Genomic DNA, 20,175 nt, shown 5'->3' on the forward strand with positions numbered 1-20,175 from the left:
ACAGCTGGGAAGTGTCTGAGGCCGATTTTGAACGTGGGACCTCCTGTCTTTAGGACTGACTCTCAATCCACTGAGCTACCCAGCTGCCCCCGAAGCCATTTTCATAAACATTATCCTATGGGAAAGTAACACCACCAAAGAATGTTGTAATGCTTAATATTTTACTCACTATAAAAGTCTTTCTCTTTGTCACAATAAACAAAAATCATAGGCCAGAGACATGGTGCTATGGTTCTTCTGCTCAGTCCTTCTCAGACATGCTGGGCCCAATCTTTCCTGACCTTTCTTCTTCTTATCTCACTCTTTCATTCTAGCTGCTAGTCTCCCTAGCAGGCAAACTCTTATTTTCTGTGGCTACAATGGCTCTTAGATCCAATGACTCATCACCAGACTCCCACACATGATCTGGACACTGGGGAATAAAAGGGTAACACTTTAAATTTACAAACAGACCCTTATTATCATTTTACGGCAAGTGAGATACAAAACAATACTAGAACTCATGATTCTTGACTCTGGTTTAGTTTTCCTTCCTATACAGAGTTCTTGAATATGGCTAAATGAATAAAATTGTTACCCTTTCATTCCCCAAGATAAGGGGTCAAAAGATATAAACAAAGATTATTCAAAAAGAAGAAATACAAATTATTGACAAACATAGAGGGGAAAAGGTTTCAAATCAGACAGACAGACAGACACACACACACACACACACAACACATATGAGGTTCCACCTCATACTCATTAAGTTGGGAAAGATGACCAAAGACAGGCTAGTCAATGTTGGAAGGGTTAAGAGAAGATTGGCACACAATTAATAATGAATTGTTGGTAAATCTGTGAATTAGTACAACCATTCTAGAAAAAAAATTAGGATTATGTTAATAAAGTGTCTAAAATATCCATCAACTTTAAAAATATCTATAACCTAGAAATTTCACTTTTAGGCATATAGCTGAAGAGATCAATGTCAAAAAGAAAGACTATATACACCAAAATATTTATAGAACTTTTTTTTGTAATATTAAAGAACAAGAAACCAAGTAGATGCACAAATTATTATAGTACATGAATATAATGGAATATTATTACTAAGAAATGACAAATATAATGAATACAGAGAAGCATGAAAAAACTGACATGCTCTGATGCAAAGTGAAACAGAGCCAAGAAAACAAAAGCTATGACTACAATAACAAAAATGGAAATAAAAGCAACTATAAAATAAGAAAAAGTGAGTGGTATACAAAGACCTAGCTTAATCTTAAGGAGAATTGAAAAGATATGCCTCCACTTTCTTTGCAAGGGGGTAAAGGTTCCACAGGCATGAGTTATGTTGACTTTTTTGTGCTTCTTTTTACATTAAAAATAGTCTTTGTAAGTGATTATTAAAAGGGGTTCTATGAGGTGTAAGTGATTATTAAAAGGAATTCTGTGAGGAGAAAAGAGGAGAAAGCTGTGGAAATCAAAATGAATATAAAAACAAAAAAATCAATATAAATACATTTTTTCAAAATGTATCCTCTATTTATAAATTAAATAAAGATGTTATTTAAAGATGTAGTTTATGTGGAAGTCGTTTTTCAGGTTAGAAAAGTTTATTGTCCTACAAAGAAAAATCTAATAGAATCTCTTTAAAAGGTGAAAAAAAATAGTCTTTTCTGTTCTGATAAATGGAATCACTCTCAAATCTTTTAAATGTTTTGTTCCCTAAAGACTAAAAAGGGAGTAATTACTCAGAAGTTTCACCAAAAAGCCACAAAAAGATCAAATAAGCTATTAAATGTTTTAGAAAAATACAAAATCAATTATGTTCATCTTTCAAGGACAAGTTAAATGAGATGCACAAAAATCACTCAAAAATTAATCTGCCTATCATACTGAAAGTAATCTATTATTCTGCCATGCATTCAAATGGCAACTTATACAGTTGATGACAACTACTGTATTAATACCTGAGGCTAGATAAAATCACTGCAGTACAAAACACATTAATAAAAATATAGTTGCAAGCTACATCATCTGTGAAAATTGCCAAGTACTACTGCCACAATTTTTCATATTATCGTTAGGCTCCATCTTTATAGATAGACCAGAAAGGCCATGGAAAGATTCAAGCTCCATGAGAATCATGTATAAACACACAAAGTTTTAAGGCTAAGGGTTTATTTCTATTTTAGTAGAATATATAATAATTCATTAACAGTAATGTAAGATGAAAAGTTTGTTTCTAATTCAACCTAAAACTTACTAAACTAAGTTAAATATGTAATAATATACAATAAACATATGTGTTTATGTATATGTATATATGTGTGTATATATATAAATATATATACTTAAAAAATTATTTGCTTTTCCTTAAGGAAAACATTTGAGAGTGACTTCTCTTTATATGTCTGTAATTCTAATAAAAACCTGGTAACTTTCATAAGTAAAAGATCAATTCTAGTCTTTTCCCACTAAGAGCTATAAAAGCAATTTCATACCACATCAGATCCTTAAAATCAAAACTTAAAAGAGCTACAGGATTATCTATGAGAGAAAAGTTCCATTATGGGATAAGAGTAGAGGTTATTAAGAAAAGAAAGTAAAAAGGAGAAAGAAGATAAAACTAAATAATTACATCAAAATTCATTCATAAATTCATTTTTAGTTAGTATCTATTGACCCATGGTAACCCTGAGTAAATCACAGAATTAGTGTTCTAAGCTTGTTTAAGTTGGGGAGGCAAGTTATATAGATATACCAGTGTTTGTTCTTATATTTCTTGAGGCAGCTATATGGTGCCATGGAAAGACTATTACAAATCAAAAAGCATAAGGTAAGTACTAGCTGTATGACACTGGACAAGTCATTTAACTTCTGTCTACCACAATTTCCTCAATTATAATAGCATCTACCTCCCAGTGTTATTACAATGATGAAATGAGATAATATTGGTAAAGCACTCAGTAAGGTTTCTAGCACATAGTAGATACTTTTAAAAATTCTTGCTAAAATTAAAAAAATTAATTTCTATCTCTCAGAAAGAGAACTTGTAAAATTCTCATAAAATTTTCATTAAATTGTAAGGTCGAGGGCAGGAGCTGTATTTTAACTTTCTTTGTGTCCCTAGCACTTTGCACAATGCCCGACATGTAGCAGGCACTTAATAAATGTGTATTGACTACTTGTCATTTTGCTGCTGTTTAAAAGCAAAATGAATGATCCAGACAAAATCTCTACAACAGGAATGTTAGAGGAAAGAGAATAATTATAAAAAATAGTCTCAGAAAATAATTAATAGGGTAATCTCAGAATCTCAAAGTTGAAAGAGAACTCAAAGAAGGCCACCTAATCCAACCCATACTTAACTAATCTACTCTATATTAAACCAGACAAGTGTTCTTTGAATCTTTTTTGAAGATGTATATAAAGACAAATCCACTGTACCTCACATAAGCTGACCTTTCCACTCTGTCTAGCTCTACTGGCCATGGTATTTTTCCCTATATTGACCCTAAATTTGTCTCTACAGCATCTACCCACTGATTCTTACTTTGCCCCTGAGATCCAAGTAGATCAAATCCAATTCCTTTTTCAAATGGAAGTCCTTCAAATACTTGAAGACATCTATCATGTCCCAAGACTTCTCTTTTTAAGGCTAAAGATTCCTAATTCATCCAAACAATCATGAAGTGGAATGAATGAGAACAACCCTCTTAGTTGCTCTTCTCTGGACTATAACCAACTTAGTATTACCCTTGCAGTATTTATTTCATCCACAATATAACTGACATCAGCAGACAGTCGAGACAATTTGCAAATCAATCATCAAAGTCCCTCAGGAAACATTTAAAAAATATTATAAGCACTTCAATTAATATAGAATTTTACCAAGCTTCTAAAGTGGCCTATTAGTGAAAACATCTATAAGGCTACCCATATTTTTAAGTACAAAAAAGGTCCTTTTGACTCAATGTTTTACAAACTTGGATTTCATGGATCACTTTGTCATTAAGGGAGGATTCCATTTGGGAACTATGATGGAGAGGAGTAACTGGGAAATGGTTTATTCTGCTTGTATTAAGTTTGACCACTGAATGTGTAATATTCTATATACCATCAGACTCAGTCAATATGATGCTAAACTGATTTTTTCTCTTTTCTTTTTAGATAAAAGATAGTGGGGTTTTTTTGGTAGAGGAAGTGGAAAGAGTATTTTAAAAAATAAAAGTAACAGAAACAAAATATATTAATAAAATGTTTTAATATTAATTTTTTGTTACGAGGTAAAACAAATGAATTGGAAGTCAAAAGATCTTAGTTTTAATTGCAATTATTTTACTAAGTAGCTGGTAAACTCAAAAAAGTAATTTTCTCTTCTCTGGTCCTATTCCGTTATGTGTAAGATATAGAGCATTGGTTTAGATGTTTTTTAAGCTCTATTCAAACTCTACTAATCTATTTACAAACAGACAAGTTTGCAATAAATGGGCTGTAATAGAACTAGAACAAAAAGGTACCTCCCCGCAAGAATCTAAAAAAGCAAGAACAGAGGAACTGTCACCTAGGAGAAGCTAAGAGGTAGGGCAGAAAATATAATCTACCTCCCAGTGATTTGTGAACAATTTATGCAATACCATTTGAGGACTACTCAGGGAAGTCAGATATTAGAAAGGACCTAGCCAAAGCTTTCCTAGTAAAAGAGAAGATCTATAACTGCTAATAGAGATAATATTGGAGCTTTTTCAGTGAGAGGAGGCATAACTTTTAGCATTTTCATTAAACAATTCTGTCATTCCAGGAGGGAGAGAACCAGATTAAGAACTGTTCCTGTAGGCTTGCCTAATAAAATTGACATTATAAATTCCCTGAAGACAGGATTGTTTCATTTTTTGTTTCCCCAGTGCTTAGTATAGTGCTAGGCACAAAGCAGGCACTTAATAAGTGATGGTTGATTGAGTGGAAGGTCAGGTCAAAGAAACAGTATTTTGACAAAGTATTTTGAAACTGAGACTCAGAACTGAGAATGGGCAAGTTGCCAATCAGTGTTAGATATACCTAGTACCAGAAAAGTTTCTCTTAAAATCTATTTCTGACCAGCATCCCACCCACTTTCTGGTTGTGAGCTGAGAGCTGCTGAAACTGCTACTGCTGTGTAAATGGGCATTGGACAAACCAGTAGTCCAGCATCACGAACTTTTCCTGCTGACTTTATAATTTTTTCTTAGGCTGGAAAAATGTCTCATCCTGAATTTTGGTTGTCTTTGTCCCTTCAAAATTTGATCTGAGACATTAAAGTTGTTTGGAGAATGAATGTTCTGAATTCAACTGGGTTGACTCTAATTCACTACCTTGGCTCTGAAAAAAAGTACTTTAAAAAACCCAAAATATATTTTAGTTAAATAGGATCTAAGTAATTATTTATTTAGAGGAAAATTTAAGCTGAGTCAAGTTTGTTTATAGCCACCAGGAAGTGGGACAGCTTGTTCTCTATATCCTATTCCTGGGTGTTGCTATTTCTTTCTTTGGTTCTAGGCTCACTCAACTACATTTGAAGTATCTTTGCTTTATCTTTGTTCCAGTCCCAACTGCTTAATATCCTGAATCATATTTCAATGCCTTTTATATGGGAAATTGGCAAACATAAACCTTCTTAGTGCATCAGCTATGGAAGGAGGTGGAGGGAAGGGAGAGAAAGAACATGAATCTTGTAACCAAGCAAAAATATTCTAAATTAATCAATTAAATGAAATTTTCCAAATTAAAAAAATAAAACAAACCTTCTTGCCTGATACAGTAATTCTTATTATTTTAGGCTTGTTTCAAGATACCAAAAACAATAATAATAATTGTTCACTGTTCCCCCAAACACAGCTGTACTTTCCTGATTCTAAGCCTCAGTTGATACTCTTCTCTTCCACTGGCTATTAAATAATACCTATTCATATCTCATTCAGAAATATCTCTCCCTCCAATAGATCTCTCACATGGCAATTGTCATATACTTCCACTTTATGTTATTTGTTATTGAACTACTTGTCTTGTATTTCTCATACTAGATCAGAAACTCCAAAAGGCTACTGTAATTACTGTGACATGGCCAGACTTATGATTTAATAAAAACCACTTTGGTGGCTGAATAGAAGATGGATTGTAGTGAAAATAAATTTAAGTCAGAAACTAGAAGATTGCTGCTGTAGAAGAAAACAGACATAATGACAGCCTAAAAGGTTAGATTGTGGTTGTGTTAAAAGAAGAAAAGGGGATATAATATCAAGAATATTGTAGAGATAGAAATGATAATATTTAATGAATTGACTGGATGTGTGAATGAGAGATACTGTAAATTTGAGCAATGACAGTCAACAATAATAGCTATCATTTATATAGAGCTTTAGGGTTTCCAAAGCACTTATAATTGTTAACTCTTTTGATTCTCACATCAACCTTGGGAGGTAGGTGCTTGGAGTATCCCCTTTTATAGATAAGGAAATTGAAATTCAACAAGGTTAAGTGACTTGCCCAAGGCCAGAGAGCTAGTAAATATGAGGCAAGATTGGAACTCCAAATACCACACTCTAGTCACAGAAGAGATATCCTCTACAATAAGTGACATGTAAACTCCCTTACTTAGTAAAAGTCCAAAAAAAAAAAAAGGTCGACTGTTTTGGAAAGACATTTAATTCCCAAAATTTTACTATCGTTTTTCTTTTTATTTGCAATAAGAATATTTGATTTTTTTCCCTTTCTTATTTCTTGTACTTAAAGTACATATAATCAATATTAATCTTTTTTCATTTTGCAATAGAGTAAGTTTAAAATAGCCACTTGTTCTAATATCAATACATACCCAAAAGCTTTAGATTATGGAAACTTGCCATTGATTTTTAAATATTGTGGGACTGTGATTAATAATTGTGTCTGATTCCAGGAGAAGGGATCACAAAAGAGCTATCATATAGTATAAAGAAGCACAAGGTCAGGAAGACCAACAATCCTTGTGGGATGAATGAGATCTGCTCCAAACCAGAGGACTTGTTTGAGGTTCAAGGTAGCAGTTGTTTGATATGTCAGACACAGGTCTTCCCCATGCCACATTCCAAGAAGTATCCTAGTTTGGCTGCCATTTTGGCTCCCCTATCCCTGAGAGTGAAGGTAAAATCAGAACTGGGAATGATACTTCCCTTTTACATCAAAATTGAGTCCTTTTTTCTCTCTTACAGCAGGGCAACTTTCTGTAGTTCTGGCTGCCAATGGGTAAGTACAATATTACTACATTTGTCCTACAGTCTTATGGGACATAAATCACATAACCATGTATCCTGAGTTGATCCAGGTGTTGGTCAACACCCTCCTTGGGGGGAGGAGTTGTATAATTTTTCTATGAACCAAGACTTAATTTTTTTTTTTTTTTTAGAAAAATTTCAAGAAAAGAAGCTAACTTCTTGAATCAAGAAAATGAACTGTTTGGAGAAAGTGCCGTAAAGAATCCTCCACTGTATCAGAAGATACAGAATGAACTTTGGGACAGAATTGCCTGAACTGAAGGGGTTGAACACAATTATTCTGAATGTAAACACTTATGCCAAAGGGGATTGCCCCCTAATTGGCTTTTTGTCAATGCACTTAGCAAACACTGGTTTTGCCCCCCACCCCCTCTCTCTCTCTGCTGTTTCCCTCTTATCTCTAATTGTTGTAATTTCCTCTTGGAAAAGTACAATATAATATGCACCTTTAGCTAGAAGATCTTTAGAGGTATAAGCTGGTTATGTTAAATGGTTTATTAAGGGGACTAGTCTCCCAAAGAATCACAAGGGGATTGTGAAAGGGAATTCTTCATTCTCTTTGTCTATTTTGAATTAATCAACCAAAAACTTAAACACCCCTACTTAACACTAAGTAAGGGAGTTCACAAGTCACTTGCTTAGAGAGCTCCACCCTTTTAACACAATCAGTCAGAAACTTGTGAATCCTTTGATAAGAGTTTACACCCTCAAAGGATGAGAGGTGGATCCCACAGACACTGCCCCACTGGGGAGTGCTAGAAAGTGATGTGGAAAAAGGACTATAAAAAGTCCTGAACTTCCTGTCCAGGGGATCTTCAGCTTGAATCTTCAGCTTGGAGCTTCCATTGGTGACTTGCTTCTTGAAGGTGGCTTTGGACTTGGACCTTGGCTTTGACTTGGGACCTTGGTTCTTGGACTGCTTCTTGGGTGAGTAGAAGGCCTTCCCTTCCCGGCTTCTGGAGAGAGTAGTTCTGGAGAGGCCTCCTTCTCCTAGAGGAGGCTGCACTGGTGGAATATGACATCACTGGGTCCTCTGGCTTAGGGTTAACAAGCCTTGCTGGGGCTGAGCCGGACACTGGGGCAACATTTAGTGTGATAGGCTAGACATTTTCTCTACTTTCTTCTTACATTTCTCTACTTTCACTCTTTCCACCTCTTTTTAAATAAAAGCTACTAAAAATGACTTGACTTTAGCAATAATATTTTTTTAATCAGCAACCATAATGTTAATTTAGAATTCTCATGTTTTGGTCAAATCCCTAAATTTTAAGCCCTTACAATAGGGAAGTTAGGAAGCAGTAGTAGAGGGAAGATAATTCTACTTTAGAAAAGCTGAATTGTGTTATCTTACCTATAAGGAAATCCAGTGTAAGATGTCTAAAATGCAGTTTGTGATTTGGGACTATAAGTACAGGAGATGAATTAGGGCTGGATATACAGATCTGGAAACATTTGCAAAGATATCACTCAACCTAAGACAGCTAATGAGACCATCAAGTGAGATGACATACATCAGTGTTTCTTGAACTCTTTAATGTGACAGATCCCTTTTGTAGACTGGTGAAGTCAACAGGTCCCTTTAAGAAAAATAATGTTTTTAAATGCATAAAATACATAGGATTAGAAAACCAATTATAATTAAATACAGTTATCAAAATACATAAATGAAGAACCAGCAGGGAAGACTGAAAACTCTAAAAAAGCTTATGGTAATGATGCAGGGGTAAATTGTATGTCTCCAGGAGAGTATAAAATCCTGTCTGTCTCACTTTTCTATTAGGAACTGTTTCACTTTTCTGTTAATATTCTAAGAACAGATTGTTACCCAAAGGAGATTAGGCTAGAGAGACATAATCAGGCTGAATATAGGGTGTTTTAATTTTAGGCTACTGTAACTACTGAAGGCCATGTACTAAATGTTATAGATGCCATAGTAAACCCACAGTGAGGAAATGGTAGATTTTTGAATATTGAAATAAAAGTTTTGATTCTTTCAAAGATCAATGATCAGATACTCACCCAGTTAAATCAGAGACTGGAATTCATTCATCTCTTCTCATCTTATTTTATTGTTTTACAAGTTTTTCCAGAAAGTTTTTATACCCTTTGAAGCTTCATTTATGTTCTTTGAGTATTCTATTTTAATAAGACTATGTCATAGTGGAGAATTGGGGTGTGTGGTGGGGAAGAGTTGGGAAGGAGGAATGACAACTTGGTGTGAATTTGTCCTAAAGAGAGAGCTAGTCTAAGTGACATTTTTAAATGTTTGGAACAATATGAAGTCAAGTTAATAAATTCATAAATTCTTAGACTAGATTTGTGTAAAATAAGGAAGGTAATTAAAGGAACTCATCTATTTAAAGCCAAAAAAAAAGTTAGACAAGAAAATAAACCTTTCACAAGCAAACACTAGGGAATAAGAAGGCGAATATCATGAAGATCAATTTGCCATCACACCAACCAATTCATTTGTAGGAAATAATTTTTAGCTTGTTTGGGAAAATCACAATTCAAACAATTCTTATTAAAACTATAAACTGTCTATAAATTATAAACTGTCTATAAATGTCTATAAAACATTCTAAAATATTAGCTGATAAAAAATTCTAAGACATGAATTAGGAAGTTCTCACAACAAAGGTAAATTAAAGGTAATTCTTTTGAAGATGTATGAAACAGTAATCAGGAAATATTGAAAAAAGTAGATAAGAAATTACCTTTTAGCGGTCTAATTCTCTTAGCATGAACAGAACATCTTTCTTAGAAACAATGAGGGGACAAGAAATTATTACACTTTAAGTTCTTTAAGCATAGCAAATATATCTTTATTTTGTGTCATTTCCAGCAGTGGCATATTCCTCTGTACATGATAGAGAATATTTGTTTAATTTAACTGCGAAATCTTTACCCATTTGATAATTCTCCTTTTTCATTCTTACTCTAAAGAAAATGCCCTCACATTTGGTATGTACCCATTAAAATGATAATTTGTTTTTAAATTTAAAAAGTATAATAGAGGGGCAGCTGGGTAGCTCAGTGGATTGAGAGCCAGGCCTAGAGACGGGAGGTCCTAGGTTCAAATCCGGCCTCAGACACTTCCCAGCTGTGTGACCCTGGGCAAGTCACTTGACCCCCATTGCCTACCCTTACCACTATTCCACCTATAAGTCAATACACAGAAGTTAAGGGTTTAAAAATTAAAAAAAAAATTAAAAAAAAAAAAAAGTATAATAGAACCAGAAAAGTCTTCAGAAATCACCTTATATAGGAATCTTACTATTTTGTGGGTAAGGAGGAAAATGAAGATATCCATACAATTTTGAGATGGATAAAACAGGAAGTAATTATCAAAAAAGTATTCACAATGAAGTTATACTGTCTAAAATGAAATGGGATGAGCCATTTGTTCACTGGGTTTAAAATTCTAAAAGGAACCCTAATAATCCATAGCAAGAAGAATTCGATGGGACATCAAGTTGAATCTGCAAGGTAAAGCTTGTTTTCTTTCAACTCAATAATGCTACTGTGTAAATTTCTAAGCGTATATATTTAATATTTACACTGAAATTCCCAAGAACAAAATACTGAACCAATTCTGGGACTAAGTGGTTCTATTCATTCACTTTTCTTGTACATAAAGAAGAAAATATTGATTTTAATATATTATAAGATGTATTCTAGGGAACTGTGATTGGAGTTGTGTAACAGACTATAAATCTCTAGACTCCATTTTATGTTTACAGTACTAAGCACTTTTGGGGAGAAGAACTAAATAAGATATTTATTATCACTAAGAAACTTGACATTCCATTAGCAGTAAAGTGTGTTTCACAATTGACCTTAATGGCATTTTTCCATTTGGGGTTAGTAAAGTCAAAGGCCTTCAATTCTCTGCTGTCTCCATCATGTATCAATGACTTCAACGTCATTTTGGATCATTAATTTTAGGAGACTATACAACATCCAGAATTGGGAAAATACAGGGTCCAAGACAAATCTTGAAACTTATTTCTTTTAATTTTTCACATATAACACAGAACATCCCAGATGGCTTCAAAGTAAACCCAAATTAGCAATTTCCCACTACAATACTGACCATGAATCAGTGAACTCATTGATTTGTATGTTTCCTTCAATGATACAATGCCTATCATTGATGCCTACAATGATACCTGCCTAGCCTGCATGACTCTTGTCCATATCCTCATAGAAATTTGAAAGGTCATCCAGCCAACCTGAATCCCTTGTTTTCTCCTAACACTGCAAAATTACCAGTAGGATCAGGTTGTTTGGCTGCTACTTCTCACTCTCAATACATGATTACAGGGGCAGCTGGGTAGCTCAGTGGAGTGAGAGTCAGGCCTAGAGACAGGAGGTCCTAGGTTCAAACCCGGCCTCAGCCACTTCCCAGCTGTGTGACCCTGGGCAAGTCACTTGACCCCCAATGCCCACCCTTACCAATCTTCCACCTATGAGAAAATACACCGAAGTACAAGGGTTTAAAAAAAAATCTCTTATAATTAGAGAAATGCAAATCAAAACAACTCTGAGGTGTCACCTCAAAACCAGAAGGTTGCCCAATATGATATTAAAGGAAAATAATAAATGTTGAAAGGGATGTAGCAAAATTGGAACACTAATGCACTGATCATGCAGTTGTGAATTGATCCAACCATTCTGGAAGGCAATTTGGAACTATGCCCAAAGGGCTTTAAAAAACTACCTGCCCTTTGATCCAGCCATACCACTGCTGGGTTTGTACCCCAAAGGGATAGAAAAATACTTGAACAAAAATATTCATAGTTACGTTCTTTGTAGTGGCAAAAAATTGGAAAATGTGGGGTGTCCATTGATTGTGGAATGAATGAATACATTGTGGTATCTGATGGTGATGGAATACTATTGTGCTGAAAGGAATAATGAACTGGAGGAATTCCATGTGAACTGGAAAGACCTCCAGGAATTGATGCAGATCAAAAGGAGCAGAACCAGGAGAGTATTGTACACAGAGACTGATACATTATGGCACAATCTAATGTAATAGACTTCTCTACTAGCAGCAATGTAATTACCCAGGGACTTATGAGGAAGAACTCTCTCCACATCCAGAGAAAGAACTGTGGGAACAGAAATGCAGAAGAAAAACATAGGACATGGTTTGAAGGGGATATAGTTGGGGATGCTGACTTTGAATGATCACTCTACTGCAAATATGAATAACATGGAAATAGGTTTTGAACAATGATACATGTATAACTGCTCATCAGCTCCAAGAGGGGGGAAGGAAAGAACATGAGCCATGTAACCATGGAATAATATTCTAAATTAATTAATCAATAAAAATTATATATATATATATACATATATATATATATATATAATTCTGTATTGCAGAGTTACACTTATTGTGGCACCCTATTGACTGATGGAATGAAAGGCGACCAACTACGGCACTGTGTTCTGTATCCTGGGCATTGATTGGCTCAGTGATTGTAGGTTAATAAGAGTGTGGAAAAGGTTTATAGGAAAGTGGGAAGGATTTATAAAACCTTAAAATATATATAAATAATAAAATAAATATAACAACATTACTTTGTGGATTTTCACCTACCGCGGGGATCTTTGGAATGTAACTCCTGCGCTCAATGAGGGATCACTGTATATAACATGGTTCTAGATTGAAGAAATTTATAATCCAGCAGGGGGAGATTAGGTATACAAAACTAGATGTATTTAATCTGTTATGGACAAAGATGTCAAATAACCAATTATGTCAGGATAATAATTACACATATATGATATAAAGTCATAATCTTTTCCTTATCATCATTATAGATGACTAATTAACAAGCATTTCTTAAGCACCTATTATAGGCCAGGGACTTATAGGAAATGTATTTATATATATATATACATACACACACATATACATATATAAAAACAAAAATAACAATTTTCTTTCTATAGAAACTTATAATTTATTGGAGGGCATACCCCCCCCCCCACACACACACACATTCATACCACTCCTACCCCCTAGCTTCCAGTGTTGCCTATATATATAGGCATAAGCAAAACAAAAGTTTTGTCTTGTTTCAGGGAGGCAACACTGGAAGCTAGGGGTAGGAGTGGTATGAAGAAAGGCTTAATGTAGAATAAGTTGATCCTTGAGGAAAAAAAAAAAGCTTTGAAGAGATTCTAATTAATTGAAGTGAGGAGGCAATATATTCCAAGTATGTGAAACAGCCTGAGCAAAGGTACAGAGCTGGGGGAATAGAGGGTCAAGTTTAACCAGAAGAAGGCTATTGTACCTGTACTGTAGAGAACACAAAGCAATTTGTAATAAGACTTGAGAAGCAGGTTGGGGCCAAGTAACAAAGGACTTTGAATACCCAAAAGAAGAATTTGTATTTTAATCCAGAGGTAACAGGAAACCACTGAAGTTTATTGAATAAGAGAATGACATGGTCAGATCAATGCTTTAGGAAAATCACTGACAGCTGTTAGAAAAATAGATTGGAGAGGGATAAGACTTAAGACATCAATCATTCTGTGTAGGGTATGGCAAGTTTTTCTAAAAAAAAAAGTTGCACTGGTTAGAAAAGATGAACTACAGAACTATCTTTTATTGAGCCAAAGACAGAAAAAAAAGAATAAATTATACCTACAAGTCTTTTTTTTTCCTTTTTCTTTTTTTTTTTTTAAACCCTTGTACTTCGGTGTATTGTCTCATAGGTGGAAGAGTGGTAAGGGTGGGCAATGGGGGTCAAGTGACTTGCCCAGGGTCACACAGCTGGGAAGTGGCTGAGGCTGGGTTTGAACCTAGGACCTCCTGTCTCCAGGCCTGGCTCTCACTCCACTGAGCTACCCAGCTGCCCTACCTACAAGTCTTTATAGAAATCAAAATGGCTTATGTGCTTCTAATGCCCAAAATGAAAATAATTTTCAGAAGTCATAAGAAGGTAGAAGGAAATCTGAGGCATCTAATGTGATATAATGTAAGGAACACTGGTGCTTAGCGAGAAGATCTGGGTTCAAGACACAGTTCTGTAATCACGTTAATTACTTAATTATATTTTCTGATCTATAAAATGAAAATAATAGCTGTGCTAACATTCAGTGTGGCTACAGAGATCAAATAAGACAGGTATATGACAGCAATTTACAAGTTCTACATACTTCTCTTTACTGTGGTCAAAAGGGTTTTTTTCCCTCTCCTTTTAGTCCAAACTAATTTGTGATTTCATTAGTATGGTGAACTCCAGGTGAGCAAATTCTCTCCATCAATGCAGATCAGCAAATGTTCTCCAATTTATAGTCTTAAAGAGTTACCTGGGGGGGCACTAAGAGATTAAGTGACTTGCCTAGGTCACAAAGTCAATAAGTTAGGTCTTCCTGACACCAAGGTCAGATCTTTGTACATTGCTCCATTCTCAAATAAGTTATGCTCAATATAACCTACCCTTTTGATGAATCAGAGACATTACTGAAAACATTAATTATTGTACTGTCTTGTAATTTTCAAGGACAACTATAGTACATAAGGCTAGTTATTTCACCACTAAATTAACATCCTGAAATTGCTATGGTTTTATAATTTGTCTTCTCTCTCTACTGTCAATTATTTCTAAATGGCTGTCATTATGCAGTATAACAAAGGGCTTAAGGATAGATCCATACCACACTTTCAAAATGAAGTACAATGATTTAATAATGACTTTTTTGCTCACTGTTCAAAGCTTCCAGATTTACTTCTGGGTTTGCAGCTATGAAGAGCTAATGTGACTAATGTGATAGTACTTTGGTCCTCAGGATAAGTGTTCTAGTGCTACTATATAAATGTTTGCTAAAGTGAGGGCTACAGATTAAGTGCTAAGGTAATTAGGCACTAAAATAAAAAAAAATTTGGAGTAGTAAATCATTATGAAGATCCTAAAATATTAGATTTCAAACAACCGTGCTACCAAATCACCATCAGGTACCTAATAAGTTAAATATGATGGATCTTGAGCGTTTCCCATTATATAACCAAGGAAATATTGCATAGTTTACTTAAAACTAGCTAAATTGAGTCTTATCTATTAGAAAAAGCCTCGAGAGAAAGAATAAGAATATACAAGAGTTACATTGCCAAAGAGCACTAAGTGAAAGCAAAATAGAGTATATTATAGGACATAATAGTCTTAAGTATGGTAAGTGATTGTGGTAGGAAATGGCCCTCATGAGACATGACAACTACTTTATGTCACTCCTTCTGACATTTCTAGAGATTAGGCACCGGAAAGGGCAGCACAAAAATCAGACCAAAATAAAATAAAACAATTACATAGACAGTAAAAGAGGACAGGATGAAAGCAATAAATGTATAAACAGAAATGGGTTGGAAGAAGTGGCTCAAAAATTTTATCCTAGAAGATCCACCACTTAGTAGGAGACAAAAAGAATAAAGAAGGAAAATACAACAATATAATTCACAAATGATGAGATAGTAGCTATACTATCTTAGACAGTAAAAACATTTTAATATAAAAGCCAACACAAATCTTTTCTATTTTCTTCGGTTAGTTGTTTCACCTTTATTCATAAATGCCCTAATAGTGACAAATTTAGCTGTTTTTTTCTAGTTCCAAATCTATAATGCTATAATAATCCATGATATGAGAGTCAAGAAAAAAAATGCCAAAATTATAATGGTCAAAACATTTCTTTGCTCAAGTTCAGAAATTTCCTTTCCCCTAACAGTATAGTATTCCTAAAAGCCTAATGTCTCTAAAATAACATGAAAAAACAAATTTCATGAAATTGTGCAAATATGAAAATTATTTTAATAAACAAGTAGTTTCCGGAGTCAGGAGACAAATCAGTGATACTTACGGTATATGTGATAGCTGCCAGCATTCCAATCAAAGTAAGAGAACTGATGGAGAATGACAAGGCAGCTAAACCATCTGCAATTAGAAAAAAGAGACTGATGAAAATTATTTAGATATGATTCTTCAGTAATGTTTTTAACTAAGCCATAAAGGATCAAATATATGATATGTAATCTATCTGACACTCTATTACTAATTTACCAAAAAGATGCAAAGATAAATACAGAAATTATAAAATCTGCTACTTTAAAATCCTATTGTAATAGTCATTTTTAATCTACCTTTTACAGATTGTAAGATCCCTGGCAGAAAAGAACTTCTCTTCATCTTTATATCATATCTTCCCCTCCCAACTACACCTTGAGCAGTCCAAAATACCTCCCATATGGCTAGTGCCAAATAAAATGTTGAATGTAAGCAAATAAAAGCATACTGCCTGATGTTTATGGAATTGAAAAGAGAAGTGAGAAGTTAAGACATTCAAAGAAATGTTCTCCCAATTTATACATCCTACCTCAGAGTGCATCTTAATAGCAAAATTATAAACAGAAGCGTTAAATCAAAAAGCAAAGGAGATAATCTTGATATAATGTATATATCCATAAATGTTCCTTTAGCTTATGTATTATTATTTTGCAAATTACTTCAATATGAATCAAAATCAAGATATAATACTCTGAAATGAACTTGGATCTGAGTTCAAATGAATGACTTGAATCTGAGTTCAAATTCAGACTGCTTCTTACCTAAGATAAGTCACCTTAAATTCTCTAAGTCTTAGTTTCCTCACTTATAAAATAAGGGAGTTAGTCTAAATGACCTCTAAAGTCCCTTCCAGCTCCAAATCTATGATTCCATGATATGAAGGAGCTAAGGTTTTGTTTTTGAAAATTTCTTGTATCTTTTACTCCAATTGTAAAAGAACAAAATTATTCACTTGAGGTACATTTCATTATTTTGAAAAAAAATAATAAAGATTATCCGATACAGAGATTCACTTCAGAAATAACATTAACATAGATTTTCCAGAAATCAAGGGATATTTTTTAACCTTGCAAAATTATATAAATGAAACTGACATAAAAAACTAAACTACTTGCAATAATTAGACTGAAATTTTGAATAATTATGCATTTAAACCTTTTGTTTAAATGGAGAGGCACAGAGACATTATGGAGAAAGGAGTAATCTCAAAGCCAGAAAGACCTGAGTTCAAATCTTTCCTCTGATACATACTAAGTGTGACCCATGGCAAGTCACTGAACCTTTTTTTACCTCAAGAAACTCAAAGACTAATAAGTAGTTACTAGTTTCATGAAAATTCTTATTTCAACAAAACCACAGTCCAGGCAAAAAAAAATAAATAAAAGTGTGCATACATACACACACACACACACACACACACACACACACACACACACTTTCAAGAGATAGAGAATAAACCTGTAAATCATTGGTATAGGGAACTCTCAGTTGAGAAAACTGTCTCTACCACCTCAGAACAAAACCTTCCCTGCAACCTATAGTCTTAACAAATTGCCTACAGCACTAAGTGGTTAGATAACTTGCATAGGGGTCACAAAACCAGCATGCATCAGATGTGGAACTTGACCCCAAGTCTTCCTAGTTTTGAAGCCACTGTTCTATTGCTATGTCATGCTGTCTCTTAACACTTCAACTAAAATTAAAATCTTGATGTATTTAAAAATATAAAAATGTATTTTAAATTTATTTGACATTTAATTTTGAATTATTCTCTTTCGGCAAACCTTTTAAAAATGATAAATAATAGAAGCAATAATATTCAAATTAAAAACTGTACTACATCAATAACTATGCTAATTTATATAAGAATTAATGCTATTTGTTCTGTGATGACTTCAAAATTCATCTTTATGCTTTAATAATTACTTTATTTCTTTGTTTCTGATGTATCTATTGTGTTTAGCCTACTGATATAATTTTGAATCATTTTATTTGGTTCTTTTCATATTTCTCTGTCTTTGTATTTTATAATTGTATTTCACAACTAGGATTTAAAATGGAAATGATCTTAAAATATACATTTTACTTTCTTCCTTTTCCCCTCAATTTATAAATAAAGAAGCTAAGGTTTATCATCTCATCCAAGTGACTTGCCCAAAGTCATAAAGGTAGTAAATAGGGTTGAATTTGAACCACGGTCCTTTGAAGTAATATCCTATTTATTCATTCTATGCTACCATTGTATTCTCATTAAGATTTTAGGTATTCCTCAATGGTCATAAAGGGATTTTTAAATCTTTTACTATAACTGTTAATTTAAGTTTTTTTCTTTTTAAAAATCAAATTAGCTAATGGCTTATCTATTTCTTCTTCAGAAAAAAATTCCTAGTTTTATTTGTTAATCCAATGATTTTTGCTCTCAATTTAGTGATTTTCAGTAATTTTAAATAAAGAGCTTGCTAATTTATTTAGTCGAACACCCAATTTGGTCATGAACTCTACCTCTTATTGATAAAAATGTTTAGAGATGTCTGGGTTAAGATGGCGGCAGAGTAAGAAGCAGCTCTTAACCTCTCCTGACAGAAACACACAAATCTCCTCCAGGGGACATAAAAACAAGTCCAGACGAACGGAGGAACCCCACAACAGGGCACAGCGTGGAAGGTACGTGGAATCGAGACATTTCCAGGCTATAAAGGGCTCTCACTAAATCGCGGGCTGAGCAACCACCCCACCCCCACCCTGTCCACACACAACATCTATAGCTCTGAAGCCAGCTAAAAAGAAATAGAGCAAGTTTGGGGCACCCATCGAGTCATTGGCAGCTCTGGGGCCTGTTCCTGAGAGCAGCAAGATTTAGGACCCCAATAAGCCAAAGAACGCAAGCGAAATCTGAGCGCTGGAGCAGAGAGTGGACGCTGGGCGCAGAGCGCGGGCTGAGAGCACAGGCACAGGCGGAGGCGTGGGTGGAGGCAGACACAGCCAGGAACTAAAGCTCTGAAAACCTGAGTGGGGAACCAGTGCAGACGGGTATACGACTGTGGAAGCAGCGCCCTGAGACTTGTAAAGGAACCTCCTGCAGAGGATCAAGCAAGGGGGTCCACCAGGGGGCTTGACCTTGGAAAAAAACAGAACTCAGACCTCAGGAGCCAATAGACCGCGGACAGACACTGAGCGCGAGGATAAACCTGAGAAGCTGCTGGACTAATGATGGCTACCCAGTCTCAGGAAGCTCAGAAGAGAAAGAATAACAACAAGAAAAAGAAGCCTTTAACACTCGACAACTTTTACACAGAGAAAATCCAGACAACCGAGCAAACAGAGGAGGAGAACAAACAAGCATCCCGACCCTCCTCAAATAAGGAAAACTCCTCACGAGCTATGGAAGAGTTCAAAACTGAGATTTTGAGGAAAATGGAAGAGATCTGGCAAGAAAATAACTGTTTAAAAGGTAGAATCTTGCAATTGAACACCAGAAATGACCAGATTGAAAAGGAAGACCAGAAGATTATGGCCGAAAACTAGAAGATTATGGCCGAAAACCAGAAGATTATGGCTGAAAACCAGAAGATTATGGCCGAAAACCGAAAGATTATAGCCGAAAATCAATCCCTAAAGGCTAGAATTGAGCAAGTAGAAGCTAATGATCTCTCAAGACAACAAGAACAAATAAAACAAAGTCAAAAGACTGAAAAAAATAGAAGGAAACATGAAATATCTCAATGAGAGAGTGACAGACCAAGAAAACCGGTCTAGAAGAGACAATTTGAGAATAATTGGTCTTCCAGAAAAACCAGAAATTAATAGAAACCTGGACTCCGTACTAAAAGAAATTATTCAGCAAAATTGCCCTGAAGTCCTACAACAAGAGGGCAATATAGACATTGAAAAGATTCATAGAACACCCACTACATTCGATCCAGAGAAAAAAATGGTTAGAAATATTATTGCCAAATTCAAAAGCTTTCAAGCAAAAGAAAAAATCTTACAAGAAGCCAGAAAGAGACAATTCAAATATCAAGGAGCACCAATCAGGATCACAC

At 34.6% G+C, this 20,175-nt stretch overlaps 1 protein-coding gene across 1 annotated transcript in view; it reads right to left on the reverse strand.

Annotated features, from left to right (window-relative positions):
* LMBRD1 (LMBR1 domain containing 1) overlaps window positions 1–20,175 on the reverse strand; it is a 210,764-nt gene that overhangs the window by 101,629 nt on the left and 88,960 nt on the right. Inside the window, exon 7 of the mRNA XM_044676019.1 lies at window positions 16,149–16,222. Within this exon, the coding sequence (XP_044531954.1) occupies window positions 16,149–16,222 (74 nt within the window). The remainder of the gene's footprint in view (window positions 1–16,148; window positions 16,223–20,175) is intronic.

This window comes from Gracilinanus agilis, chromosome 4 (assembly GCF_016433145.1).
Source record: "Gracilinanus agilis isolate LMUSP501 chromosome 4, AgileGrace, whole genome shotgun sequence".
NCBI lineage: Eukaryota > Metazoa > Chordata > Mammalia > Didelphimorphia > Didelphidae > Gracilinanus > Gracilinanus agilis.